At 37.5% G+C, this 25138-nt stretch overlaps 1 protein-coding gene across 5 annotated transcripts in view; it reads left to right on the forward strand.

The window, feature by feature from the left end:
- The window catches only part of stxbp5a (syntaxin binding protein 5a (tomosyn)), a 102197-nt gene that overhangs the window by 64717 nt on the left and 12342 nt on the right, over positions 1-25138 (forward strand). For all 5 annotated transcript variants that reach the window (XR_014085612.1, XM_081602525.1, XM_081602526.1 and 2 more), the window contains exons 8-19: positions 5742-5865; positions 8973-9051; positions 9814-9968; positions 12366-12438; positions 12652-12799; positions 14163-14230; positions 15690-15730; positions 16012-16232; positions 18758-18933; positions 19211-19336; positions 19635-19786; positions 23465-23527. Coding sequence is in view for 4 of the 5 variants with exons in the window: in XM_081602525.1 (XP_081458651.1) it covers positions 5742-5865; positions 8973-9051; positions 9814-9968; positions 12366-12438; positions 12652-12799; positions 14163-14230; positions 15690-15730; positions 16012-16232; positions 18758-18933; positions 19211-19336; positions 19635-19786; positions 23465-23527 (1426 nt within the window). In the remaining variant the exon portion in view is untranslated. The remainder of the gene's footprint in view (positions 1-5741; positions 5866-8972; positions 9052-9813; positions 9969-12365; positions 12439-12651; positions 12800-14162; positions 14231-15689; positions 15731-16011; positions 16233-18757; positions 18934-19210; positions 19337-19634; positions 19787-23464; positions 23528-25138) is intronic.

A 25138-nucleotide genomic window follows, 5' to 3' on the forward strand; every position in this document is an offset into this window, starting at 1 on the left:
ATTTTGATGCAGCATCGTCTGGAAACTTGTACACACTGTTGACTTTTTTGAAAGTGTGCAAACTGGCGTGAACCTGCTGTGTCAGACACTGGCACTATTGGGTAGCTGTAATTGTTGCCATATTTGTATAGCATAGAGTAGCACCACTGTGTTTTCCCCTTCAGGCTTTTTAATCAGAGCTCACCTATTTAGGCCATGATACACAACTGACTGATGACTTTCCCCTAAACCTGCCAAGGAGAGTTTTAGTGATACTGTATCGTTCATAGAACCAGGAGAAGTTATTATAATTTCAAAACAAAAACAATCATGGGATGAAAACTCTCGTCGTTTTGAAACCTTTTTTTTTTTTTTTTTTGCAGTTGTGCTTTCAAATCTGAAATGGATTATTTGTGACCTTTTAAGTAAACTCTGGTTTCATAATCTTTTTGTTTTCTTCTCCAAGATTAGTTATGAAGCCAGACAGATGACCATTTACAGCTGTTTAGAACCATGTGATGTTCATCAGTGTGCTGAATATTTCTGTTTTAAAAAACAGCTAAGAAAACTAAGAGACAATACCTATTTTTTAAATAAGTGAAATGTGATTTCATGTCATTGTAACAATATATTGCTAAGGGGTCAGTATTGCTGAGCTTTGTGTAAACTTTTGACCTTTTATCTGAAATCACAGTTGGGATTAAGTTTCTCTTTTGGTACAAATCTAATGATTAGTCAGGATACAGCAACCCCAAAATCTAAGATGCACTTGTGTTTTAGGATGAATTTTATCTAAGCCTCTTTCCTCGCTGCAGTCATGAAATGTGATTGTGAACCATCTTTTCATTACAGAAAACGTCTTAAGGAGCTCAATGGGGATTGTTTTATTCAGCGCTTATATAATGATGGCAACTCAACAACAGACCCAAAGTGGATTTCTCATTCCAAAGCAAGAATGAATTGCTCAGTGGGAATCGGTGTTGACATTTTGCCCCGAGTGCTTGTATTCGTAGACTTTCTTGTCATAGATGAATATTTGCGTGCACACAATTACCCAAGTATGTCTCGTGGACCTAAATCTGTATTCAGTCACATTTTGGGGGAGTTGCATAGTTTTTAAGGACAAAGGTCAAAAGTTAAATTATGTGAATAATATATTTTCTGGTGAGGAAGGTTTATTCAAGCCTAGACTTAGGAAATGCTCAAAATCAGGAAGTTACTGAGAAATTAATGTTTTTTTTGTCTGTTATCTACAGGCGCATCTTATTTAGATTCTCATCAGAAATTTATTTAAGCAATCCAATTTGAGTTTCATATCATATTGACACCATTCACACAGTATCATATCTAAAACATGTATCTCTGTTAAAGTTAATGACTTTGGCCTAAAGCAAGTGAAAAACCAACATTCAGATTAATAAATAAAATACGATTCTGGAGATATGTGGAGCTGCTGTCTAGTCCATGACTTTTTGGCTTTACTTGTCATTTAAAATACATTTGATGTAGATGTTAAAACCAGGTAAGTGTATGTGACTACAGAGACTCTGAGGTGAGTGGGATCTGATCCGTATGAGCATGACTGAATTTACTAGTAAAATGTCAATTCTGGCTCAGGTTACAGCAAGAAAAGATGCAACTGTGTTTTAGGACTTTTCCTCCGAATCTGATTCATGGATCTGTTCAGGAGATTCTCCAGCGCTGTCCTCCAGCCCTCCACTGCATTTAATACTTGGCTGAAGCTCCTTTTGCATCAATAAGTGCAGCAATGAGGTTTTGCGTGGAGGTGATTAGCCTGTAACAGGCCAGGTTCCTTTGCCCTCGCCTCTTCTGCTTTATTGCTTTTGATGTCTCTTATCTCCTTCTTGGCGATCTTCCAATCAAACACAGTAATACCATGGTCATTAAAACTGGTACAAGTGGTTATGTGTAAGCAAATGCCAAGTCCTGTTGGAAAATGAAATCGGTCTCTCTATAAAGCCTATTAACAACACATCTCATAAGCACCTTTAAAGGTCATCTTACATTATGAGCCAAAGTTAAAAGGAAATTTGCAAAATAAAAATAAAAAACAAAAACACACACCACCTCAGTTACCATAAAACTACTGTGGAAATTAATGATTCCCCCTTCTTGTAAAAATAGGGAAGTATGAAGTTCTCTGAAATTTTCTGCTTTGCTGACCTGATAAAAGATAGTGAACAAACAGCAGCACATAACATGGTTTACTTTTCCAGGCTTTGAGACTTCATTAGCAACAAAATTCAAAAATGACTTTCATCCAAAAGACAGACTTTGGACAGCTGAGGAATAGTCTGGTTCTTATTCTTCTTAGTCCAAATAAGATGCTTCTGACATTGTCTCTGGCTCCAGCCATAGTCCTTGCCTTGGGAGACTCCATTCAGTTTCTAAATTGAGCTTTGCTCCACAAACGTCTAAAAGATTTTACTTGTGGAACTTTTTCTAAAAGAGTTTTTTTTTTCTTTAGCTAAGCTTTCCATTAATATGCTTGCATGCCGCACTCTGTAAAACATCCAGGTTTTGTGGCTTACCTTCCCTGGCTATAGTGTCAGTATAGATGTATGTATTGAAAATGCATTTTTATTGGTTTTATGTAATGTGCTTTTTTTGTATAGAAGCCTAAAATATTTAGATTTTTTTATTATTGTAAGTCAAAATAAACAAAAAAAATATCTTGAAATATGTTAACCTATGTATTCACAGAATCTGCCTCTTCTTTTTTTTGTTACTAAAGCCACCTTTTTGTTGAGATTCCAATTTGAGTGCTACAAGTATGTGATCCTAATAAAAAAAAAAAAACGACATAAAATGGATTCTTCAGAATCTTATTGTTTCTACAATAATGATGGGATGGAAAAAGTCTTTAAAAGCAAAAAAATAATAAGTCATTTTCCTTTAAGTGCTTTCTCTTGGTCAGCCTATTGTACTCTGAAGTGATTGAACGAGACGTTTATGTGTGTGGTACTTTAGAGCTCCTATGGGTCCCAGCATGATGCAGTGCTGCCAGACGATACTCCAGCTAAGGCTGAGAATATAGATGTCTGTGCCCTGCATCTGGTTTCTTTTGGCAATATTAATTTGTGCTTATTAGCCTTGCTGTAAGAGCATGTGTCTGTGAGTGTGTGGTGCTACCCTGTGACTATAATGAGTGTTGACTGTATTCTCTCTTCCCTAAAGACCAATCTGTGGAAATGAGCCTAATGTGATAAATCATGAAATTAGTCTTTTTAATTGGTATTGTTTGATTTGATGAGTACCATGTGTTTTAATTACCCTGCTCATTTTCCAATTAAGCGTAGTGGATTGTCCCCCATCGGGACTGTCAAAATGAACAGACTTTTAGAACTCTGAAGGTTTGTTGCCTGTCAGGAAACTATTGATGGTGTGAATGAAGGATCTTGGTAATGAAAATATGATTGATTTTTTTGTTAGGTCTTTCAGTTTGATGCCTTGTCTTTAAGAGTCGATCTCATTAAATGTATATAATGTGTTTGCAACACTTGTTGTTTGATCAGTTGCTTTGTTATAGATAGTTTGCACATTTGAATTTAAAAGAAATTGTTTACAAATAAGGTGAAATGAAATATCTTTAAAGTGTCCATCATTCCCAGTGTCATCATGAAATTTTGATTACAAAAAAATAAATAAATAAAAATCAGCTCTGAATGTTTGAAGAAACAAGTGAATTAGTCATGGATAACTTGGACTATTTCAAAATGTGTGGTCCAGATATATTTTGCAAAATGGGAAATTTCTTCACCCTTCATTCAGGACACCTACAGGAGTACATCCATGCCATTTGGCACAGCACTCCAGTGATTCATTTGTGGGGAATTAATAACAAGCCCATCTTTCTTCCTTGGCTGCGGCTCACTGAACCCACCACTTTTACCACGCACAACAAATCTTCATACAAAGGAAATAAGGAAATTCCACAAGCAAATATCACTAGATACTAGATAACATGCTAAGAAATGATGTTTGAAAATAACTCTATGTACTGTTTTGTATCAATTAGACTCTTTCCTTGACTTAAAGGATATCCTACTGTGTAAATCTGTATTTACTCCCTAACAATGCTTAAAGAAATGTATACATTTAAAAAAGAACCTTTGGCATTCTGAGCTGTAAATCCATTTTCTGTGTTGAGACACTAATTTATTAAATTTATAAAGAGTGAATAGTGCCTCCAGTATAAGATAATGGCATTTGTAGAACTAGAAATTTCTTAAGAAATTTAAACGGGGCCTGCCAAAGTGTACCCGTTGGTTGGAACCCAGCATTCTGATGCTAGAAATTAGCATCAATGCTAAAGTAAGCTACAATGTACCCATAGCATGTGGAGAGTTACAAGTATGTTGAGTAACATGGACTTACTCCATTCTGTATGTTAAAATTAGTGTATAAGCTCACACACAAGCTCTGCCTGTGTGACCTCTGGATTATTGGTCATGTCTCTGATCAATACTCTTGTCTCCTTATTACACAGTTTGGTGGGGTGGCCATATATGGCAGCATCCTAGTGGTTGTTGCCATGTCCACAAAAATTGAGATCACTCAATTTTTGGCAGACATTCCTTCTGCCAAAACGTCTTCTTTCTTGCCCGGCTCTTTGCTTTGACACCATCCAGTCTCACCGGTCAACACATAGCTCCTGTGACTTGCTTGGTTTCTGCTCTCTTATGCACTCAGCTGTGAGACCTCCTGTAAATGAGTGTGTTTAATTCTGAATCATGTTGAGTTAACTGAATTTACTACTGTGAAATTCACTCATGTTAAAGAAAATGCTGCAGACTTTTTTTTTTTTTTCCTTCCCTGATAATAGTTGTAAAGATTTATGTAGCTGTTTTTAAATGTTTAAATCTGTTACGAACCTACAAACACTGGGTGGTGGTTGTGGAGATTTTCAAAATATTATTCGTTTTGCTTTAGAATAAGTGGGAAAAGTGAGGGGGTTGGATTTTTTTTTTTCTCTGAATGGATATGTTCCTTTTGAAATTTAACACAGCAGACTATATAAATAAAAAAGGACAAACACTAACTACTGATGTGGTATGAAAGCAGTCATTTTCCCATAACAGTTGTTGTAATTATTTTCTTAAAATTCAGCAAAAACTATGTAAACTAGACATGCCACAACAGTTGTGATTAATGATATAAGAGGAACAGAATTAAGGCATTTTTTTATGTGGTAAATGGTTTCAAGTTTTGAGTTTTTAAACTTGAAACACAATCAAGACTTAACTGGTAATCTTTTTTTACTGTAGCTATAAACCTCGTACACGTAATAGTTCAAATACAAAATGTTGAAACGTAAAACATTGTTTGTGATGTGCTCTTATTTCATTACATACAGATCCGTTTGTTACTTCAAGCATGTTTTACATTTATGGCGTGAAACCCTTATGTTTTAAGTTCAGTCCTGCTAATAATAACCCTTAAGCATCTCTTGTTTTATCATGATCAAGAAATGGCTCTTAAAATACTGCAGCATACCATAACAATTCAGAAGTCAGGGCACTCTCTTTTTTTTTTTTTTTCCTCACATCTACCATCTGTCCATGAGCACACAGTCACAGGCTTTTAAACCACTCACAAGTAACGTGTACCGTATGGCTTCAGCGCTGCAGCAAACGTGTGGCGTAAGGGACATGGTGGCACATGACATCCTTATCCTGTTCAACCACTTTCCCCTGACCACCTCCCCCGTTCTCTCTGCCTTTCTGTCTGTAATTTCTTAGGCTATCCACTCAGTTGCCTGGCATCACGAGGGAAAACAGTTCATTTGCAGTCACTCAGATGGAACTCTGACCACATGGAACATCAGAGGCCAAGGAAAACCCATACAGACAATCACACCGCATGGTAAGGGGATGAAGACTCACGAGCTGCGTCTTCATTCACAGCGTCACCCACCTATTTAATATTTTGTTACCAACACGTGCTCTGTGGTACTCTCCAGAAACCCAGAGTTAACTGGTTTAACAACTTGATGATCCATTCATCATAAGGAAATATGTATGTCGGTTTTAGTTTTTAATATTAGATGCAACTAGCGACAAATACCAATTGGTATATTGTTCAAAATTTCAATAGGAAATGAATATCTACAAGTAATACATGAACATACAATATGAGTTTGTGACGGCATGCTTTTCCCAAGATGTAGCCTCCTAAACATTATATAGATGTGCAGTGAAACTTTAAATACACCCTGGACAGGTCGCCAGTCCATCGCAAGGCCAAGACAATCCAAAGAGCTTTAAGAAAGCAGTTCATAGACAATTGCTTCTGTACCCGAATTTCAAAATGTTAGGAAGAGTTCAGGCTCTTGGGAGCCGTGCAGCAGTCTTCCCATGCCCTGGATCACATGCCTAAGTACAACCTAAACATTTGTTTTCAGAAAATTTGCATTCGGACGCCTGCACATTTAGAGCTTCCACAGTATTTGTTATTTATGTCTGTCCGTCCAGAAAGGCCTATGATGCCCTGTTGCTATTTGTAATATGAGCAATAATCGAATAATGTCTTGAGCAAAAGGTTATTTGCGTTTCAATTCTGTTATAGAATCAACAAATCATCCCTAAAAGTTATATATTTTTTTCCTGGAAATTGACCTATTACATAATGACCTTGTTAGGGTCATTATGATACAATGCATATGCGCAGGAATTGTTTTATATTATCACAGCTGATCACAGATTCTTCCATATCCAGTTAGTCCTGTTTCTGCTCATTCTTCTATGTTGTGTGCTGCCATGTTTCATTTGTTATAAAACTTTTTGTCCATTTTTCTTTTTTTACACGTTTTAGCTTAAACTAATTTCTTTGATTATTTTCAAGCCTGTGATGGCAGGTAACACATTATCATATTTTGGTCATGAGGACACTCTTACGTCATTTTCATTGATAATACAATTACCAGGTTAACACTGGGATATTAACCCAGTTACTTCATTACCAGGTCAATATTTGCAATGGAAAGAGAGTTGTGACATCATCGTAGTCGATGGACTGTTCATCCATTGTGTGCTGCACTCACTGCAGGCCCCCTCTTAAACAGTAGACGTCATGTCAGAATAATGCTACTTCTTCCCAGCAAGAATGAAAGCAAATGAAAAGAAGCGCAGGCAGTACATTCTTCATACACAACATAACCACAGATGGAGTGGCCAGCATTTAATTAAGAGCCTAATTTTCTTAAAACAAAGCAGTATGTTGCCATGAGTGGATTCCCTGGTATATGTTACCTGGGGAACATAAACTGATTTGCCTATGACATATTTAGCTGGCTCCTTTGTTCTCATCCACACTACCCAATTCCCCTGTAAGTAAATTTTTGCTTTTCCACGCAGCCCTTTTACTCAACAGATGTAGTTCATCAGCAGATTTTCCTGAAGCAAATAAAAAAAAGTCTTTGAGCTGTTTTCAATCTTTCTGAAAACAGCATTTACTAGGCAACTATTTTTAACAAAGTTTATATTTCGTGATTTAGTTCGCATTGTTGCTGATTATAATTTTTTACTTAATAATCTGCAACAATTTTGTCTCCAATTTTTTACCGTATCCTAAATGACAGTATTTATTTTCAAAGGGGAAAATTCTTCATCTTTTTATCCTAGAGAAGAATATCTCATTACTTTAACATAATGCTAAAATGGTATTGTCATAAAAATATAATTTTTATTTTGTTTTGTTTTGTTTTGTTTTGGCTCCACACATCTGAAAACCTTGATGGCCATGATTACTTGTTGTTTAACTTCGGAAATGATGTACACAACTTATTCATAGAACTTGCTGCATTAAGATATTTTGAAATTTTATATCCTATTTTTCAAAAATATCTGTTTATTTAATCCATTTTGTCTAAAAAAATAATTAAATAATACTTTCCCCTTTTGTTTAAAAACTGACAGCCATTGATTCTGTTGTTTTTCTTTCTTTCAAAATCCAAGCTGTCCATTAAACATGCATCATGCATTTTGTTAGATGCGTGCTCACTGAAAGCATTCCTCCACGTATTTGCCTGCTCATGATTCCCTTGCCGTTTCAATTAGAGGTTCTATTGTCAGCTCGGTTATAATCCGCCTCTGTTCGCTGTACCTCGTGCCTTAATACATGCACTCCATTGCCGCCGCTCTGTTTATGTCGTTCTGAATCCAAATCTACTCGTATGAAGTCGTTTCACTTCATACCTTTCTGCCTCCCTGCGTCACATACTAACACAGAACACCTTGACAGTTTCTGGACCTAAAAAAAAAAAGAAAGGGCGGCAGGTTGTGTGGGAGTGTCAACAAGTCGGAGAGCAAAAGAGTCTAGATGAGAACAAAGACAGTAATTAAACCAAAGGGAAAGAATTGGACTTTTCAAGCTTTTTTTTTTTTTGTATGCAAGGAAATGCAGAAAGGATTTCACCACACCAGCTTTTTAATTAGTTGTTTCCCTCACTGCTTCATACATAATTACTTTGGTATTTAATGGGCAATTATGCAAATTCCTTTGACTGATTTAAGTAAGGCTTTTAAGTCCCTCCTTAATTGTCTTTTTTGATATCCGTTATTAAAAGTGTTCTTTATTTTAAACAGATTTGCTCTGTACACCCTGCGGTAGGGATCACCTTACCGCAGGGTGGTGATCCTGCGGAAGTCATCAGGAAGTCATTATGTTCAATGCCTTATCATTATACAAAAATCTAAATACATTTGAATTTCGTATACACTTGAAAACCCCAGAGGTTTAAATTGATTTTCTCGGCAGAATCACCAGCAAACATCAGACCTCTGCAGCACATATCCATCGTTGTCTTCCTCTCCTCTGCTGTAGAAGTTTTCTGTTGCTGTTACGACTGTTCAGCCCAGCGTTTTAAGTGTTGCTTCAGGGGGGAAATTAAATGACGAGAAACACGAAGAAAGGAGGAGAAGAGGAAGCAACGAACGGGCAAAGTAAAGTAACTTCTGTTTGTTCTATTTTAGGAAAACAGCCCAAGGATGGAAAGAAGCCAGAGCCGTGTAAACCCATTCTTAAAGTGGAATATAAAACAACGAGAAATGGGTAGGCTCCCTCTTACATACAAGAATAATTTTTTTTCTAAAAATAGCATACACAGTTGACAAATAACACAGCAAGTTCCTTAACATGGGTTAAAAGCTGCTAAGCTGCATTTGCCATGCTATGTAGTAATGTTTTATAGAATAAAGTTTCTGAAAAAATGATGTTCATCTTTAGCTAAACCAATTATGGTACAGTCTAGCAGTGTGATTTTAATCATTTGTACCCAGTTTGTTAAATACGCTATTTTTAAAATACTTAAATATTTAAAGATTTTTCACTATGACCTGAAGTTTTTTTTTTTAATTAGCTAATATTAAGGTGACAGATGTTAATGACAACCTTGCAGAAAGGTTGTCATTAACCTTGACCAATTGTACAATTGACCATGTACAATTGGTCAGTTTTAAAAATGTGCTTATCTTAACAAGAGTGACAAGGTTTGCTCAACAGTTTTCACAGCATGATTGTGACTTTTCCGAAGGGAAATTTTTCCATCCATTATTGTTGCAAACACAGAAAACGTGTAGCAGCTTTCTTTCAACCACTGAGCAGCAACGTGCCGCAACAGGTGGGTGAAGGCACAGCAGATACTCTATGCTTGTTATAGAGCGAGAAACTGGTTAGATTGGGATCTCTTAAATTATTTAAAAAATATTAGTACATCTTGATGCCGGTCATCATGATTATATATATATATACAAAACTGTTGCAATAGTTTGACGAAATATTGTGTTGCTATGCTTCTCCTCTATATATCTTCAGGGACCCTTTCATTATATTCTCTGGTGGTCTGTCCTACGACACGGTGGGTCGGAGGCCATGTCTGACAGTTATGCACGGAAAGAGTATCGCTGTGCTGGAGATGGATTATCCTATCGTAGACTTTCTCACGCTATGTGAGACACCGTATCCTAATGGTAAGTGTATGTTTTGGTCAAAATTGGCACACTTTCGGTACATCTGTAAGCAGTATTTTCATGCTCCTTGTGGATTCAAACACACACACACACACACACATTCTTCAGTCTTTTTTTAATTATATCAGATTGCTTGTAGCGTTGCGTGTTACTGCTTTTTGCAATAAATTTCCCAACGGAATGGATTCTACCTCTCTTTCATTATCTGAACAACAAAATATTGCGTTCCATTTTAATTCCGTACCTTCGTACATAAAAGGCTTCCATCAGAATTAAATTATCTTCTTTCCAATGCTGGCGCGTCAACAGTTTAAACAAGTCCAGCCTTTTTGCTGAACGACATGGGGTGCTGAATGTGTGTAATCCTGGGTGTAATCTCTGCTGCTATGTAATGTGCCACATGTACAGTTTGAGGGAGGATTAGCAGATTATGTAACAGTTCATTAAATCGCTGGGAACCTGATAGCACCATCCACTGCTTTTTTTTTTATCTGCTGATGGTCACAGCTGGGATTCTGTTACTGCACAAGACACGTCTGCTGATAGTGTGTGATTGTGTGCACTTAAATCCTCATTAAATTGCGGCATCTGTTTATACGGTACAACAATTGGCTTCAGAACATGCAGTATTCCTAAATGTAATAACACTGGAGGGGGAATATAAATGGCTTCCACAGTCCCATGCATCGTATTAGTTTATATGCATTCAAAAGACATATTTTTTGCTGGCATGGCCCAATAATCAGTAACGTAGTTTTTTTTGTTGTTGTTGATGTTCATGTGCCACTCTGATCCTGTAAATATTCATTAATATTCTCCCTGCACAGCCAAACAGGTCGGCATTAATACATTGCTCTATTAACCAGATTTAACGTGCTCACCTAAAATATAAAACATTTTTAATTTATTCCTGAATATATCTGACTCAAAATCTTCAGCCAGTCTTTAATCAGTTTAAATTTTGCTCCTGTTGATGTTATTTCTTCACGCAGAGCAATTTGCAGAAGCATGTTCCGTCTGTTTTCACTCATTGATCATTTTGTTGGTGCCATAACTCATTGCACATCCAGATAAGAATTGCAGAAGAAGTTAACTTTTAAATGAAAGCACTTATATCGTCAGGGATGGCCTGCTCTTGTCTGCAAACTGATTTGCATAGCCTGTCTAACAATTTTCAAATTATGAACATGGACATTTTTATAAACAACCACACAGGTAATATTATGGATGAAATTTGCATATAATTCCAAATGAAGGGTACAAGGAGTTCAATAACAAAAACCTTTAAAAATGTTTTTTGTTGGACTGCAGCCTCCATCAAGCCACTAAGAACATTCTTATTTCATACTTTATCCTTGTCTCATTTACCTTTTTATTTTCTTGGAGTAGTTCCAGCATGACAATCGTTTTCAATGTTACACTTCAGAAAATATAGAAACCCGATATTCACTTTTTTAAGTGGAAATGTTTGGAAAGCTACCTCAAATTCAGACATTCCCGTGTAACAAGCAGATGTATCTACGATGAAAATAAACCTACAATGCAATACTACTTAGATTTGTTGGTGACACTTTATTAGAAGGTTACCTGCATAAGACACGACACTGTCTTAGACATGACATAACACCTGTCATGAACATGTAGGAGTCTTCATGAATGCTTAAGACTCGGTGAATAATGACACTTTTAATGCAAAGTTGACACATTTAATTGACTTTTAATGCAAGTTTTAATTGAACTTTGCATTAAAAGTGACATTATTTACTGATTCATGCAAAATTAACACTTTTAATGCAACTTTTAGTATACCTTTGCATGTTCAAAGGTGCACTAAAAAACATGACATAACATGTCATAAACATGTTATGTCATGTTTATGACAGTTTCATGTCAGTCTTACAGACACCCCTTTAAATAAATTTATTATAAGGTGTAGAGAAAGCCTGATGCCAAAAAGCAATTTAATGCTAAAAAGCCAGTTTTGTGTTTGTATTCCTTTATTTAAAAAAAAGAAGGAAAAAATTAACTTTTTCAAGGTCTCCTAAAAAAAGGCTCTTAACTCTAGGCTGATGTCATTAAGCAGCTGTCAGCACAAAACAGCTTAGTGATCGCTGTTGTCTCTAAAGATTAAATATTTTTGCATACATTCACTACAAAAACAAGCTTGAATGGGATGCCAGTGTATTAGCTACAATTTTGGGCCTGTGAATTGTTCATAGATTACATGTTTTCATAAAAATCTATAATCAAAATTATTTTCAAGATGGTTTATCCAGATAAAACACAGACTGATTCAGTTCGAATTTTCTATGAAAGATTGGTTCTTATGTGGTTTGTAGGAATTAGGGGAGTTCTCCCAAGTGTTTAACAAATGATTCTATCTGTTAACTTTTACAGATTTTCAGGAGCCTTACGCTGTGGTGGTCCTGTTAGAAAAAGATTTAGTGGTGATCGACCTTGCACAAAACGGGTAAGTCCTACTTTCTTAACTACATTATTTAAAGCTCCTTTGACCACTAAAGTTGTCCTGGGAGTACCTCTGTTTCCATTTATTATTCTTTTTTTCTTGCCATATTCCAAAATGCAATGTACATAAAGCAAGCGTTTACCATTTCTGTTAATGTGGAACCACTTCATGCATAACAAGTTGTGTGATCGGTGTTTGTTCCGACCTTGTTAACAGTTACCCCATATTCGAGAACCCATATCCTCTAACGATCCACGAGTCTCCTGTAACCTGCTGTGAGTACTTTGCCGACTGCCCTGTGGACCTGATTCCTGCACTTTACTCCGTTGGTTCGCGGCAAAAGCGACAGGGTTACAGCAAAAAGGTACCGTGAAGAACAGCTACCACATCTCATTGATAAAGGCCTCTTTCATTTTTTTTCAATATCAAAGAGAAAAAGGAAAAAAAAAAAAAAAAAACTGTAAAAGCCTCCTCAGAGAAGGAAAATAAATCACAGAGATCCTGTGAGCAACACATCTGCAGGAAATGCATTTTCACTCTCGGTATGATCAGTACGCGCATATTGTATGAATCGATAAAGCAGCATTTACAGTGACATTAAGACATTTATCCCTTTTATATTCTCTTATGCATTTACTTTTGTTTTTTGTCATGCTTTACTGTTTCAGATAATTTATTAGGAGTCAAAGAAAACCTGAGGAAATACAAAAAAAAATTTTAATTAAGCTTTTTATATGTTTAGAGAAAAATAATTGAACCCGAATGAACAGAATAATTTGTTTTATCAAGTTCTCCAATTACAATTTTTATACTGTGTTTATCAGCAAGTATTGAAAAAAATTGCCCTATTTGCATCACTCGGTTAATATTTTAGATTCATAGATGTAGCAGTTTAGAGTTTATTTCAAACCAGGGAGTGATAAAATATGCTGATTTTAATTTTTACCCTTTATACCTTACTGACTCATAATATACAAATTATGTATGTAAATTATTAAAAACAAAAAAAAAAAACACCTTCTAACCTTTATGCCATACTCCAAAAACAATAAAGTTGCAAGGATAAAGGGCAGTTTTATGTAACTCCAAATTGGATTCCAACATAATCTCAACAATTTAATTATAACTAAAGTAATATTAATTAATGTCGTCGTAAAGCAAGATATGCATAAATCTACGAGTTCTCAGCAATTCTATTTTTCGTTCTGCACACCTCCAGTCTCCTCTCATTCTCTTCTGCCTTTCTTATATCATACCAGACAGACCCCCCTCCTGCTCTTTCAGCCATTATGTATGCTTATGTTCTTTTCCTTGTCGCCTTGTTCGGCTTTCTGTTGGAAATGTCAGAATGCACTGACCTGAACTGGCAGCCTAGCCTCTTCTTCTTCTTCTTCTTTTTTTTTTCTGCTGAAGAAAAGCTTCACTGAGCTGCAGGGGGGGCCTTCTCATATGAAGATCACCATGAGTCATACTGGTGACCTTTGTGTGTGTCGAAGACTTGAGAGCCTGACCCCCCACTGACACACACACAATCTCTCGCAGAGGTGTATAATGTGTTATTGCAAGACGCACTGAGAGAGATGCCGAAAGACTCTCTGCGTGTTGCCATCTGTAAATTCACACATGCAGACGTTCATCGTGACATCTCTGTGCAGAAGTGGCGTGCACAGCGACAGCTGTTCGTTGACATACCTGTTAACTAATGTGTGTGTCCTCTCTTCATCAAGGAGTGGCCTATTAGTGGCGGAAACTGGGGACAGGGCACACAGAGCTACTCCGAGATCATCATCACCGGGTAAGATGAAAAGCACCGTCACTGACGTGATGCTGCAATTGCTTTCCACCTTAACTGCACTCTTTAGGTCAACTCGGCGAGAAAGATTTTTACATTTTCCTTTGCAGCTGGCTCCTAATTTAAATGTCTTTTTTTATAAGATTCAGCAGAAGCAGGGTTTTCTTAGTGCACAGGTGACACTAAGAAACCTTAGTTTCTTAGTGTTATTCCTTTCTGTTCACCTCAATGACTGACTGACTGAATGAATGAATATACTTTATTAATCCCAGAAGAAAACTCACAAATGTGCTGAATTGCTAGTCTGCAGAGGTTAAGGTTCTCTCCAGAACGCTGGGGCTTGCAGCACTTTTGTCGCAAGTCTATTAACCTTAACCATAACCTGTCATATCTTTATTATCATAAAGATATGACAATGTCAACATATTTGAAAAGGCAAATAATTTAATAAAGAAATTACATTTTTGTAACCAGTATGGGAGATGACTTTGCTGCTTTTGTCAACACAAATTGTGGTACATAGCAAAAGGACATTCTGTCATTGAGAGATCTATGTCTTTCTCACTTTAAAATTATCTAATCTAATCTTTAATGATGTTTATTATTGTAGACCACTGACTATTATCACCTGACTAACCTGCAATGTTGCTCGGAGAGGAATCTGTGAAAACAGAGAATCAAACCGTAATAACTTTTGTGAAATTGAAAGGTCAGTATAAAGGGATGATAGTATGCAGTGAAAAGAAAAAAATATATATATTAACCCATCACATTTAATCTCATTGTACGTATGTACAGTGACAAACAATACATTCTTATTTTTATTCTTATTACAACTTTAAATCTCAAAACAGGACAGAATTGTGGGGAAGAATGCTTATTTTTATAACATTTTTTCTTTCTTTCATTCCAGTATAAGGCTTCTAACTAAAGTATTGCCATATATTCACAATGGGATATTCGGTTGGTCTAGATTTGACCATTCTGATATACAGCGATCTAATCATTCCATTGTTGGTCTGCCTAGATGTTTAGTTGTCTTGTGGAAAGACGAGCCTCCCCCAGCTCGCTCTCTTTCGCAGCCTTTAACGGGTTTCGCTCAGGGACTACCCTGCATTTAGCTCCAACCGTAAAAGCAACTGCAAAAAAAATCATCCATGTTCCTGTTTTACAAAAAGCAACACTCACAACATAAGGCTGCCGGCATCATGTTTCAAAATAGGAAAAAAAAATAAAATGCTTAGGTTGATGTGCCACATTATTTTTCCACCTCACGTTATTCTGTATGTAGGCCAAAAGGTCTGGTTTCATCCTCATCTGACCAGATCACTTTCTTCCAGATTTTGGCTATGTCTCCTATCAAATTTGTGGCAGACGTCTAGCTAGGGTTTTTGTGATTGTCAGTATTGACTTTCTTCCTGTTATTCTTCTACAAAATGTCTTTTTTTTAATTTTATTTCAGTCATGCTGATGGAACAGTGAAGTTCTGGGATGCCTCTGCAAGTACGTCATTCCCACTGTTGATCTGTACATCCTGTTTTCTGTTTATTTTTTTTAGAATATCATTTTGTTAAAATAGAACTTTTTCCAAACTTTGAGCCAAAGAGGTACATTTGAGAGAACATCTAAGGTATTCAGTGTTAGAGATCATTTTTGGTTAGGTTCGTTCTCACAGAATTGAAAAAATTGAATAAAGCCCTCATTCAGTTCTGAGTCTTTATCTTTCTGACACCGCGACTTACATGTTTTTTTTGTTTTGTTTTTTTTTCTTGGCTCCTTTTCAGTAATGCTCCAGGTGCTCTATAAGCTAAAAACGGCAAAGGTTTTTGACAGGAACCGATCCAAGGAAGACAAGGGCAGCACCGAGGTGTCGGACGAAGATCCCTTTGCCATTCAGATTATGGCCTGGTGCCCTGAGAGCAGGATGCTCTGCGTGGCCGGGGTGTCGGCCAACGTTATCATCTACCGCTTCAGCAAGCTCGAAGTAACCACTGAGGTTTTGCAGGTGGGTTCCAGTTGTTGCCTTTATATAAAATGTTGCTTTCTACTTTTCAAAAAGTCAGTTGCAGCAATGCAAGCACATAGACAACAGAGTTCCTGCACAGTCTGAAAAAGAATCGGATCATCAGTTCCGTTATTTCCATGTCTTCCTTCTTTCTTTCCTTCTCCCACTTTTTGTTTTGTTGAGATCAATATTTAAATCCTTCTCATCATAGATATATTTGTCATAAATTCATGCAGATCTTGAGTCTTCTAAATTTGGAAATGCACAAAAATGACAAAAAGGTCTGCAAAGCTGAGTCTTGAAAAGTTCAGATTTCTTTGAAAAAAAGAAGAAAAGAAAAAGAAAACCTGTGTTCAGGAAAACAAGGTAATTGAAACAATCACCAAACACGGCCCTTGTTTTCTTGTGATTTGCTTTCGACACTCGGTTCCTGTCCCGATTTAAGACGCTTAGACATATAAACAATACACACACACACACTCGGAGGCAGTGAGGTTGCCATGCCAACAGACAGCAGTGAAGCAAGCGAAGCTAGACCAACGTTATAATCTTCTTTGATAGCAACCTAAGTGTTAATGGCAGTGCAGTGGGAGTCTGTGTTTAGCTGAATAAAAACAAATGCAGTTAATCTATTCTCTGTGCTGCTGCTGCTGCTGCACCTGGCTCTTTTCAGTCACAGTGTGTGGGCAGTGCTGTGATGTGTCTCACTGATGCCCTCTTTTTTTTTTAAGTTCAGAACTGTTTGTCATAAATATTTAAAACCCTCAAAAAGCATTCATGAATTTAAAGAGCCTGATCAAACTTACACACTCTTCCCCCCACCTAACAAATGCTGCAGTGTGGAATCAGGGCTAGATATGAGGATATAGCTGGAAAAGTGTTTTTTCTTTTTTTTTTTTCTTTTGCATAAGGCCAAACTTCTACACAACCTTGTAGGAGTGAAGATAGAGGAGAGAGGGAGAGAATCTGAAGAAGGGCACTGATCACTCTAAACTCCCACATGTCAATGGGGCTAATGAGGCTGACAGAATGCCAAGGAGAAAAGCTTATCGGCATTGTGTTTGAGCTCAGGAGCTGTGTGTATCTTTGCGAAGGCGGAGGTTGCAACGGGGCAGCCTGGAGGGGGATTTAGAAGGAATAAAGTATTTCAGTATTAGAGGACCTCTTTGACTTTCAGTCTGCCCACACACATGCAAGACCCCATCACTGACAAATCCATTTCATCATAGGCGACTGTCTGAACGCATGTCATTCACCATCACGTTATCCTGTTGTTTGAATAATTGTTGTTGCCACGCAAAGCCACGTGTGAATGTTTCCACATTTTGTCACACTTTGCTGCTGTTTATTTGAATTTTATATGAATGTGCAACTCTTAGTAGCTCTTAATTTTGCAGTTGAAGGAAAATGACTTTTTTTTTTTAAATACATTTGCTAATTAAATTGATAGTAGAAAAAGTAAAACAAAAATATAAACAACTTCTGACAAAAGTGGGAAATTACCTATGGCTATAAAATCTGTGCATCATATCGGCTTCATTAGCCATACAATGTATCATCCCCACTAAAATAAAATTCTGTTCCTATTTCTGAAAAGCTTGCATTGGTATTCGACCTTCCGAAGTGATTATGATGCAGAGCCAACTCGAGCTGCAATTTTAGCTCTGGCAGCTTCACAGACTAAAGGGCAAAATTGTTGCCAATTCTTCTGTGCAAAATAGCTCAAGCTCTCAGTCATTGTGGGTGGACAGAACCTGTAAACAACAGTTTTCAAACCTTGCCATAGATTCTCAATTGGATTTAGGTATGAACTTTGACTGGGCCATTCTTACCCATGAGTTTTTCACCACACCTAGCATTGCAGGCACAGTCGGTCAGTTGTCATCTGACTAGAGCATTTCCTTATTAAACTCTAACATAGTTTGTGGCTAACAATGGGACTTCTTTTTTATAAGGGGCAGGTTTTTGGAGTGTACAACCAATAAATAGTCCTGTTGACAGATTCTCTCCCGCCTGAGCTGTGGATCTCTGCAGCTCCTCCAGAGTTATGAAGGGCCTCTTGGCTGTTTCTCTGACTAAAGCTTTCAGCGGCCCTGTTAATTTAGATGGGCATTCATGTTTTAGTAGCCTTAAATGGGTGCTCTGACCTGCCAGTCATGTTTATTGATCTAATAAAGACCAATGAACGCATCTGCAGTTAAGTTAGCAATTTTATCAATCTTACTTTTATACAGAGATTAAATAGCACATCATTTTTGGGGGATCCAAGCATACAGAGTTCTGTTTGTAATGTGTCAAAGTGAGAAAAGGTTGCTGTGTATGCATAATTTATACACAGTATAAATGTGGTATCTACAGTACCAGAAAACACTTTATATGTTAATCTGTAAATTCTAAAACCCCTATCATAAAAAATAAAATAAAATTTGACAGAAAATAAAATTGAAAATGCATAGGAACCCTGAGATTCGCTAATATATTCTCATCTCCGCTGTCATCCTGTGCACATCTGTGTGTGTTTGCAGTTACTAGAGGTGCGAATGCAGTACGAGCTGAACGAAACGGAGTCTCCAGATGGTGGAGGTGGCGAACAAACATCGGCACATCCCACCCCTGGTGCCTCCCCTCAGACAAGCGGCCCACCTTCACACCCCTCTACCAGCAGCAACAACTCTGACGGAGGCAACATACCCTGCCTTAAGTACGAGACAGACGTGCACAGAAAAGGGCTCACATGAAAGAAGTAGGAGCACTTGCATGCACACTAACACACACAAGTCTTGCTTTCAGCCTCGAGCACAGCTGCATAGAGTTATTCAGAGGCCTCGAGCGTTCTCAGCCACAACCCCCCCCCCATCTCCCTCTCTTACACAGAGCTTCATCTGCTACACATATCCAGCTGCACCACTTGTACTTCTCTTGTTTTTGTGCTCTTCTTTTGCCTTTTTCTCATGCGCCTTTTTTTGTCTCTTCTACAGAGTACGAAGTTCTCCTTTGAAGCAGTCTCCAGGCTACCAGGTGGATTTGGTGGTCCAGTCAGTGTGGGTGAGTGGAGAGCCTCCTCAGCAGATCACAAGTCTGGCGATGAATTCCTCCTACGGCCTGTAAGTGGATACACCGAGAGTTTGTAAGAACACTGGAATCTGTTCCAGCTTTATCTAGAAGTTTCATTTGATGTTGTTCTATTGCCTGATAAAATTAGACGTTTTTTTTTTTTTGTTCCTTTGCAACCTCAAACTCTTCATAGAATCTTAAGTGTACTGAGCATTTTAAACCAGCCGTTTGGAGTCGATGCTGTTGGATAACTTTGTTTCTAACCTATGTGTTTTTATCCTTGTTTCTTAAATTTCTTGCCCTTGTGCTTCTTCCACTGCCTCCGTCTTTGCTTCAATTGCTCCCTAGATTGGTGTTTGGCAACAGTAACGGCCTGGCGGTGGTGGACTACATCCAGAAAACGGTAGTTCTCAATCTGGGAACGGTGGAGCTTTACGGATCCAATGATCCCTACCAGAGACAGCCTCGGTCGCCAAGGAAAACGCGGCAGCCTTCGGGAGGTAAAGGACAAAGAAGACTTGAAAGATGAAAAGTTTGTTAAAAGTTCTGCAACCAAGCACAATGAAGATGTTAGATTTTTAAACGCAAGTTTTTTTTTTGTTTGTTTTTTGTTTTTTTTTTCCCAATGAGACACTATTTTTTTTTCCCAATGAGACACTAATTGACTTGCACCACATGTAGAATTGGAACTTTGCTCAAGAAATAAGGGGACACCTAAATAACACAATGTCTAAGTAAAATCAAGCTGTCCAGTTAAAAAGCAACATTCAATGTGAAACAATTTTACCTGCTGTTGTGTAAATGGAACAGACAACAGGTGGAAGTGAGAGGCAATTAGCAAGACGACTCCTATAAGAGGACTGGTTGTCAGACTGTCTCATTCTTTCTGGCTGACGTCTTGGTCATGTTTGCATGTTGTCAGTGCACCCTTAGTGGTAGCATGCAAAGAGGTCTACAACCCACAGTCAACAACCCACATCAATGGGATGTGCTATAAAGCTTTGGAGTGTCTGTCAGCACAGTGTCCAAAGCATGGCAGAGGTACAGGGAGACAGGCCAGCGGACCAGGAACGGGAGCCATAGGAGGGCTTTTGCTTAAATAGTCAAACAGATTCCATAAGGGTGACATGGGAGCCTGACATTCACAAGGGGAGTCCTTGATTACACCCCATTATCGAGCAGAGCGATCAGCATTTGCTAGAGAACACCAAGATTGGCAGATTCACCACTGTTTTCTTCACAAATGAGAGCAGGTTCATGCTGAGCACGTGACAGTCTGGAGACAGCGTGGAGAATGTTATTCTGTCCGCAACGTCCTCCAGCATGACCGGTTTGGCAGTGGGTCAGTAATGGTGTGGGGAGGTATTTCTTTGGAGGGCTGCACAGTCCTCCAGGTGCTAGCCAGACATGCCCGGTCTACCATAAGGTAACGGGAGAATATTCTTGTATTCATTGTGAGACTGCATGCCGGTGCCATGGGCCCTCGGTTTCTGAAAATGCCAACCCTCATGTGGGTGACGTGTTTCTGCAGTCCCTGTTGGTTGAAGGTATTGATGCTATGGTCTGACCTGTACATTCCTCAGATCTGAATCAAATGAAGCACATCTTTTTTCATTCCATCCACCAACACCACATTGCAGCACAGACTGTCCAGGACCTGACCAATGCTTTAATCCAGATTATTCTGTTCATTTGGATCTATGATGATATTTTAGTATTCCCTAAAATATCTAGTGAGGCAGACTAGTGGCCTTTTTAAAATAAATGCCATGATAAAAATTATAGATGAAGTTAAAAATAACGCGATGACAAAATGACTATTGGAGCAAATATTGAACAAACTCACACTGTAATAAAAAAATCAATCTAATCATGTAGAAATATCGTTCTGCCTTTCACCGGTGGCCATATTAATACACAAAATCCCAAAGGAAATTAATTCAAATTTGCATTTTTTTTTATTTCTTTTTTTTCTCAGATGACAGGTTTAGCTCGTCATGAAGCCTGATGACTTATTGCCTCGAAAGCTTCACCACTGGTGTTTAGTCCCTGATCTAATCTGTAAACTGATCTAAATATGAGACACACATACACTGCATCCACGGTGGCTTGCTAAAATATTCATTCCCAATCACTTTTTTTTCGCATCGTTTCAAGTTACAGCCACAAATTTTATGTAGTAGAGATACTTAGGACTGTGGAGTGGGGAGGTTTGTCATTTGATGTGTACCTACACCAGATTTATACATCAAGACTAAAATACATGCCCATTCCTTTTAGCAGAATTACTCATTCAGTCAGATTTCGTGAACGGCTTCTGTGAACATTCATTTTCATGTTTTACAAATCAACCTCAGCTGAATCTAGATGTGGATTTAACTAGGCCGTTCTGACACAGAAATATCCTTTGATCAAGCCATTCCATTTTATTTTCGTTTGTATGTTTAGGATTGTTTTCCTGCTAAACGGTGCCCGACTTTTGCAGCCACAAATAGGTTTTCATACACTATTTAAGTGTTTTTAGCTGTAATACTGGACCCCATGATGCTGCAAATGTGTATGGATCGAAGTCCAGAGTTCAGTTTCTTCATACAGCATTTTGGTTATAAGCAAATTAGTTATAAGCAAACCATTCTTTCACATTTCCCGTTTCCTAGATATCTTGAAATACAAAAGGTTCCCTATTGCTTTCTTTCAACCCTTTTTTATTTTTTGCAACTCTTCCATCTAGGTCAGATTTGTTAAGTGCAAGACAAATAGTTGTTCTGTCAACAAATTCTTCATGTAAGCTGCGAGTCTCTTCAGCTCCTCTAGAGTTACCGTGACCCTCTTGACTGCTTCTCTGATTAATGCTCTCTTTGCCGAACCTGTAGTTATTCGCAGACAGGCATGTCTTGGTAGACCTGCCATTCTCGTTCTATTTTTGGTTGATGGATTGAACGGTGCCCAGAGTTCTGTTCAAAGTTTGAGATATTGTTTCATTACCTAACCCTGCTTTAAAGCTCTCTGCGGCTAAATCCCCGACCTGCCTGCTGTGTCTGCTGGTCTTCGTGATGCTGCTTTTTTTTTTTTTTGTTACTAATATTCTCTAACAACCCTTGGAGGTCTTCAGGGAATTGTTGTATTAATATTGACATTAAGTTATAATTAAGAGGACAGTTTTAATTAAAATTTGTTTTAGTTTTTTTTGTCATCTATGAAGCTGCAGTGTATTTTTAGTTAAAGGTATTAGAGTAACAGAGGGTCTCTAAATGAATAGCACATCTTTTAGATTTTTATTTGCTAGAAATCAAAACCATTCAATACATCTTTTTTTTTGTCTGTAAAATGACAAAACAAGAAAAGAAGCAAGTGTTAGCACTTTTGCAAGGTCAGATAAATTGATGCTATCCAACTCTAGTGTGCCAGGCTTATCCATGACAAAGCGTTTTAACCCAGCGCTCACAACTCGACCTTTTCCATTTTTGTTTATGGTCTCCACATTTCTGCTTCCGTACCTTTTGATTGCATTTTTTTTACTCTCCCTGAGCTCCAAAGCATCTGCAACACGTAACTGGATTCAGCGTCGACACACTGCCATCATGTGCTGAGCAACAGCAGTTGCAGATACACCTCCTGCTAGAAACCCAATTCCCATTTGTCCTATTAGCAAGTTTGCAAGGAACGCACACATGCTGAGTGATGACCTTACGATAATGACTCATCATCAATTGCTACTGAAAACAACTATCGAAAACTGAAAATATTGAATTTATTTCATCTTCATTTCCACAATGTTGCAAAAAATCTGCTGTATAAATACTACATGTGGTGTCACTATGGGCACCAGGCTGGTTCATGTCGGGGCTTGGCGAGCTTCAGCTGTAATCAGACGTCCAGCTGTGTTTGTGTGCCAAAAAGGAGTGCGGTCTGACTAGCTTTCTGCCTCATAGGACAATGTCACACATGCGCATGACTGCACACACGGAAACGTGTATGTGGCAAAAAGGAAAATAAACGTTCAAACTGAATGGAACCAACTCCGCTCTTTTGAAAGCAGAAAACTACCCATCTATTTGTATGTTTTGCTTATTTATATTGCATTTTTTTGAGCCGACATGTATCGTTTACATTTTTAAATTAAAGATTTTCATTCATTCAGTTTAATGCCGATGTGTGTTTTATCTGCTCCGCTGTAGGCTTGTGTGACATTAACGAGTATTCGGCCACGTCAGAGGATCGCTGCAAGTCTCCAACTTCAGGTAACATGTCCTTAAGTGTGTCTGTTGAAATGGGTTTGTCCAAACAGTACAAGTCCAAATTGTGCTTTAGAGCTTTTATACAATGTAGACAGAGGCGACAGTTATTGAACATCAGTCGTTTTTGCCGTTTTTCAAAAAATATTATTCTTAATTGTTGCTTATTAAAGCAGAACTTTGCGGTGCACTTTTTTGTTAAACCATATCATTGCTTTACTCTCAGTTTCACTCATCCTCAGCATTTGGAAATACTTTTTTTTTTTTTTTTTTTAGTCCATAAAGTATATTCCCATTTCCACACATATTCATTAACCTCTTCTCAGAGTCCAATAGACAAAATTCAAATTTCTTTAATAGATCTGCATATTTTGTGGAAACTAAATCTTTGTAGCATAAATGAGTTTAGCGTGACTGTTGATAGCTGCAAAGTGAATGCAGCTTTACATTTAACAGTGTGTAAGAGAAACCTATTAGTTTCAGTTAGAGAAATATAATTTTTGCATTTTCAGTACCTGCGCGATGGCATAATTATCTAAAAAAAATAATAATAAAAGCACTGTGATGCATTTAATATGTTTCCAAGAATATCCTAATTAATTCTCAACTTAGATTTTATGTCAATATCCTTCAGTTTGTTTTCTGGGTCCCCTTGCATATATTCCTCCAAATGCATAAGCAGCTTTTATAAGTGGTAACAAAAGTACAGATTTCTGGATTGCAGAGATGCTCCTTTGTTTGCATTCATATAATCTACATTGCTGGTGCCCTTGGAAAACAAAATGGCCCAGTTTCATCTCATTATGGGTGACTTGGCATCTGTGCGATAAAATGATGAAATTTAAAGGTCAGATACAAATCACGTCTCTGAGTCTGCCTGCTGTTTCCAGGTATGATTGTAGTTCCAACCCCCATGTCTGGTGCCATCAGACCCCCACAGTATGATACATCGGTCTGCTATGCATAATTTATGGTGAAGAGAGAGATAAGGGGCTTTCCAGCATAAGTTATCTGCTTTAAATAGTCATTTGGTCTAAGCCCAAGTTTTTTTGTTTTGTTTTTTTTTCATTTTCAGAAATATATCAGGGTTTTCTGGTGGGGCAAAAACATGGATTGCTTTTTTTAATCACAGTTATCCTCTAAATTGTTCAAAAAGAATTAAAAATTACATAAGCACACAACGTAAAGAAATTAAAACTTTATATATATATGTTTCTTTTTTTGTTTTTCACACAAATGTTTCACTTCTGCACAAGCCCATATGAAAAGCTGAAATTAAAGATGCAGTTGGTAATTTATATATATATATATATATATATATATATATATTTTTTTTTTTTTGCATTTGTTATAACTGCTCTTATGTCCTGACCGTAGAACATGAGACATATAATTTGTAAACAAATCAATCTTCTCTGGCTGTAGTACCACAGGGAGGAGGCAGAGGAACTCATTATCTTTGTCATGTTATACTCGACATAGTGACAGTTTTAACAAATAAGTAAAAAAAAAAAAAAAACATTCTTTATAGAAGATACTGCAACTTTAAGCTGATATTCTAAAGAACTATTGAGTTAAAAAAAAGATACTTTGCCCATTAAAACTAAACTGACTCAA

This window comes from Poecilia reticulata, chromosome 21 (genome assembly GCF_904066995.2).
Source record: "Poecilia reticulata chromosome 21, P_reticulata-male-v2, whole genome shotgun sequence".
Lineage (NCBI taxonomy): Eukaryota > Metazoa > Chordata > Actinopteri > Cyprinodontiformes > Poeciliidae > Poecilia > Poecilia reticulata.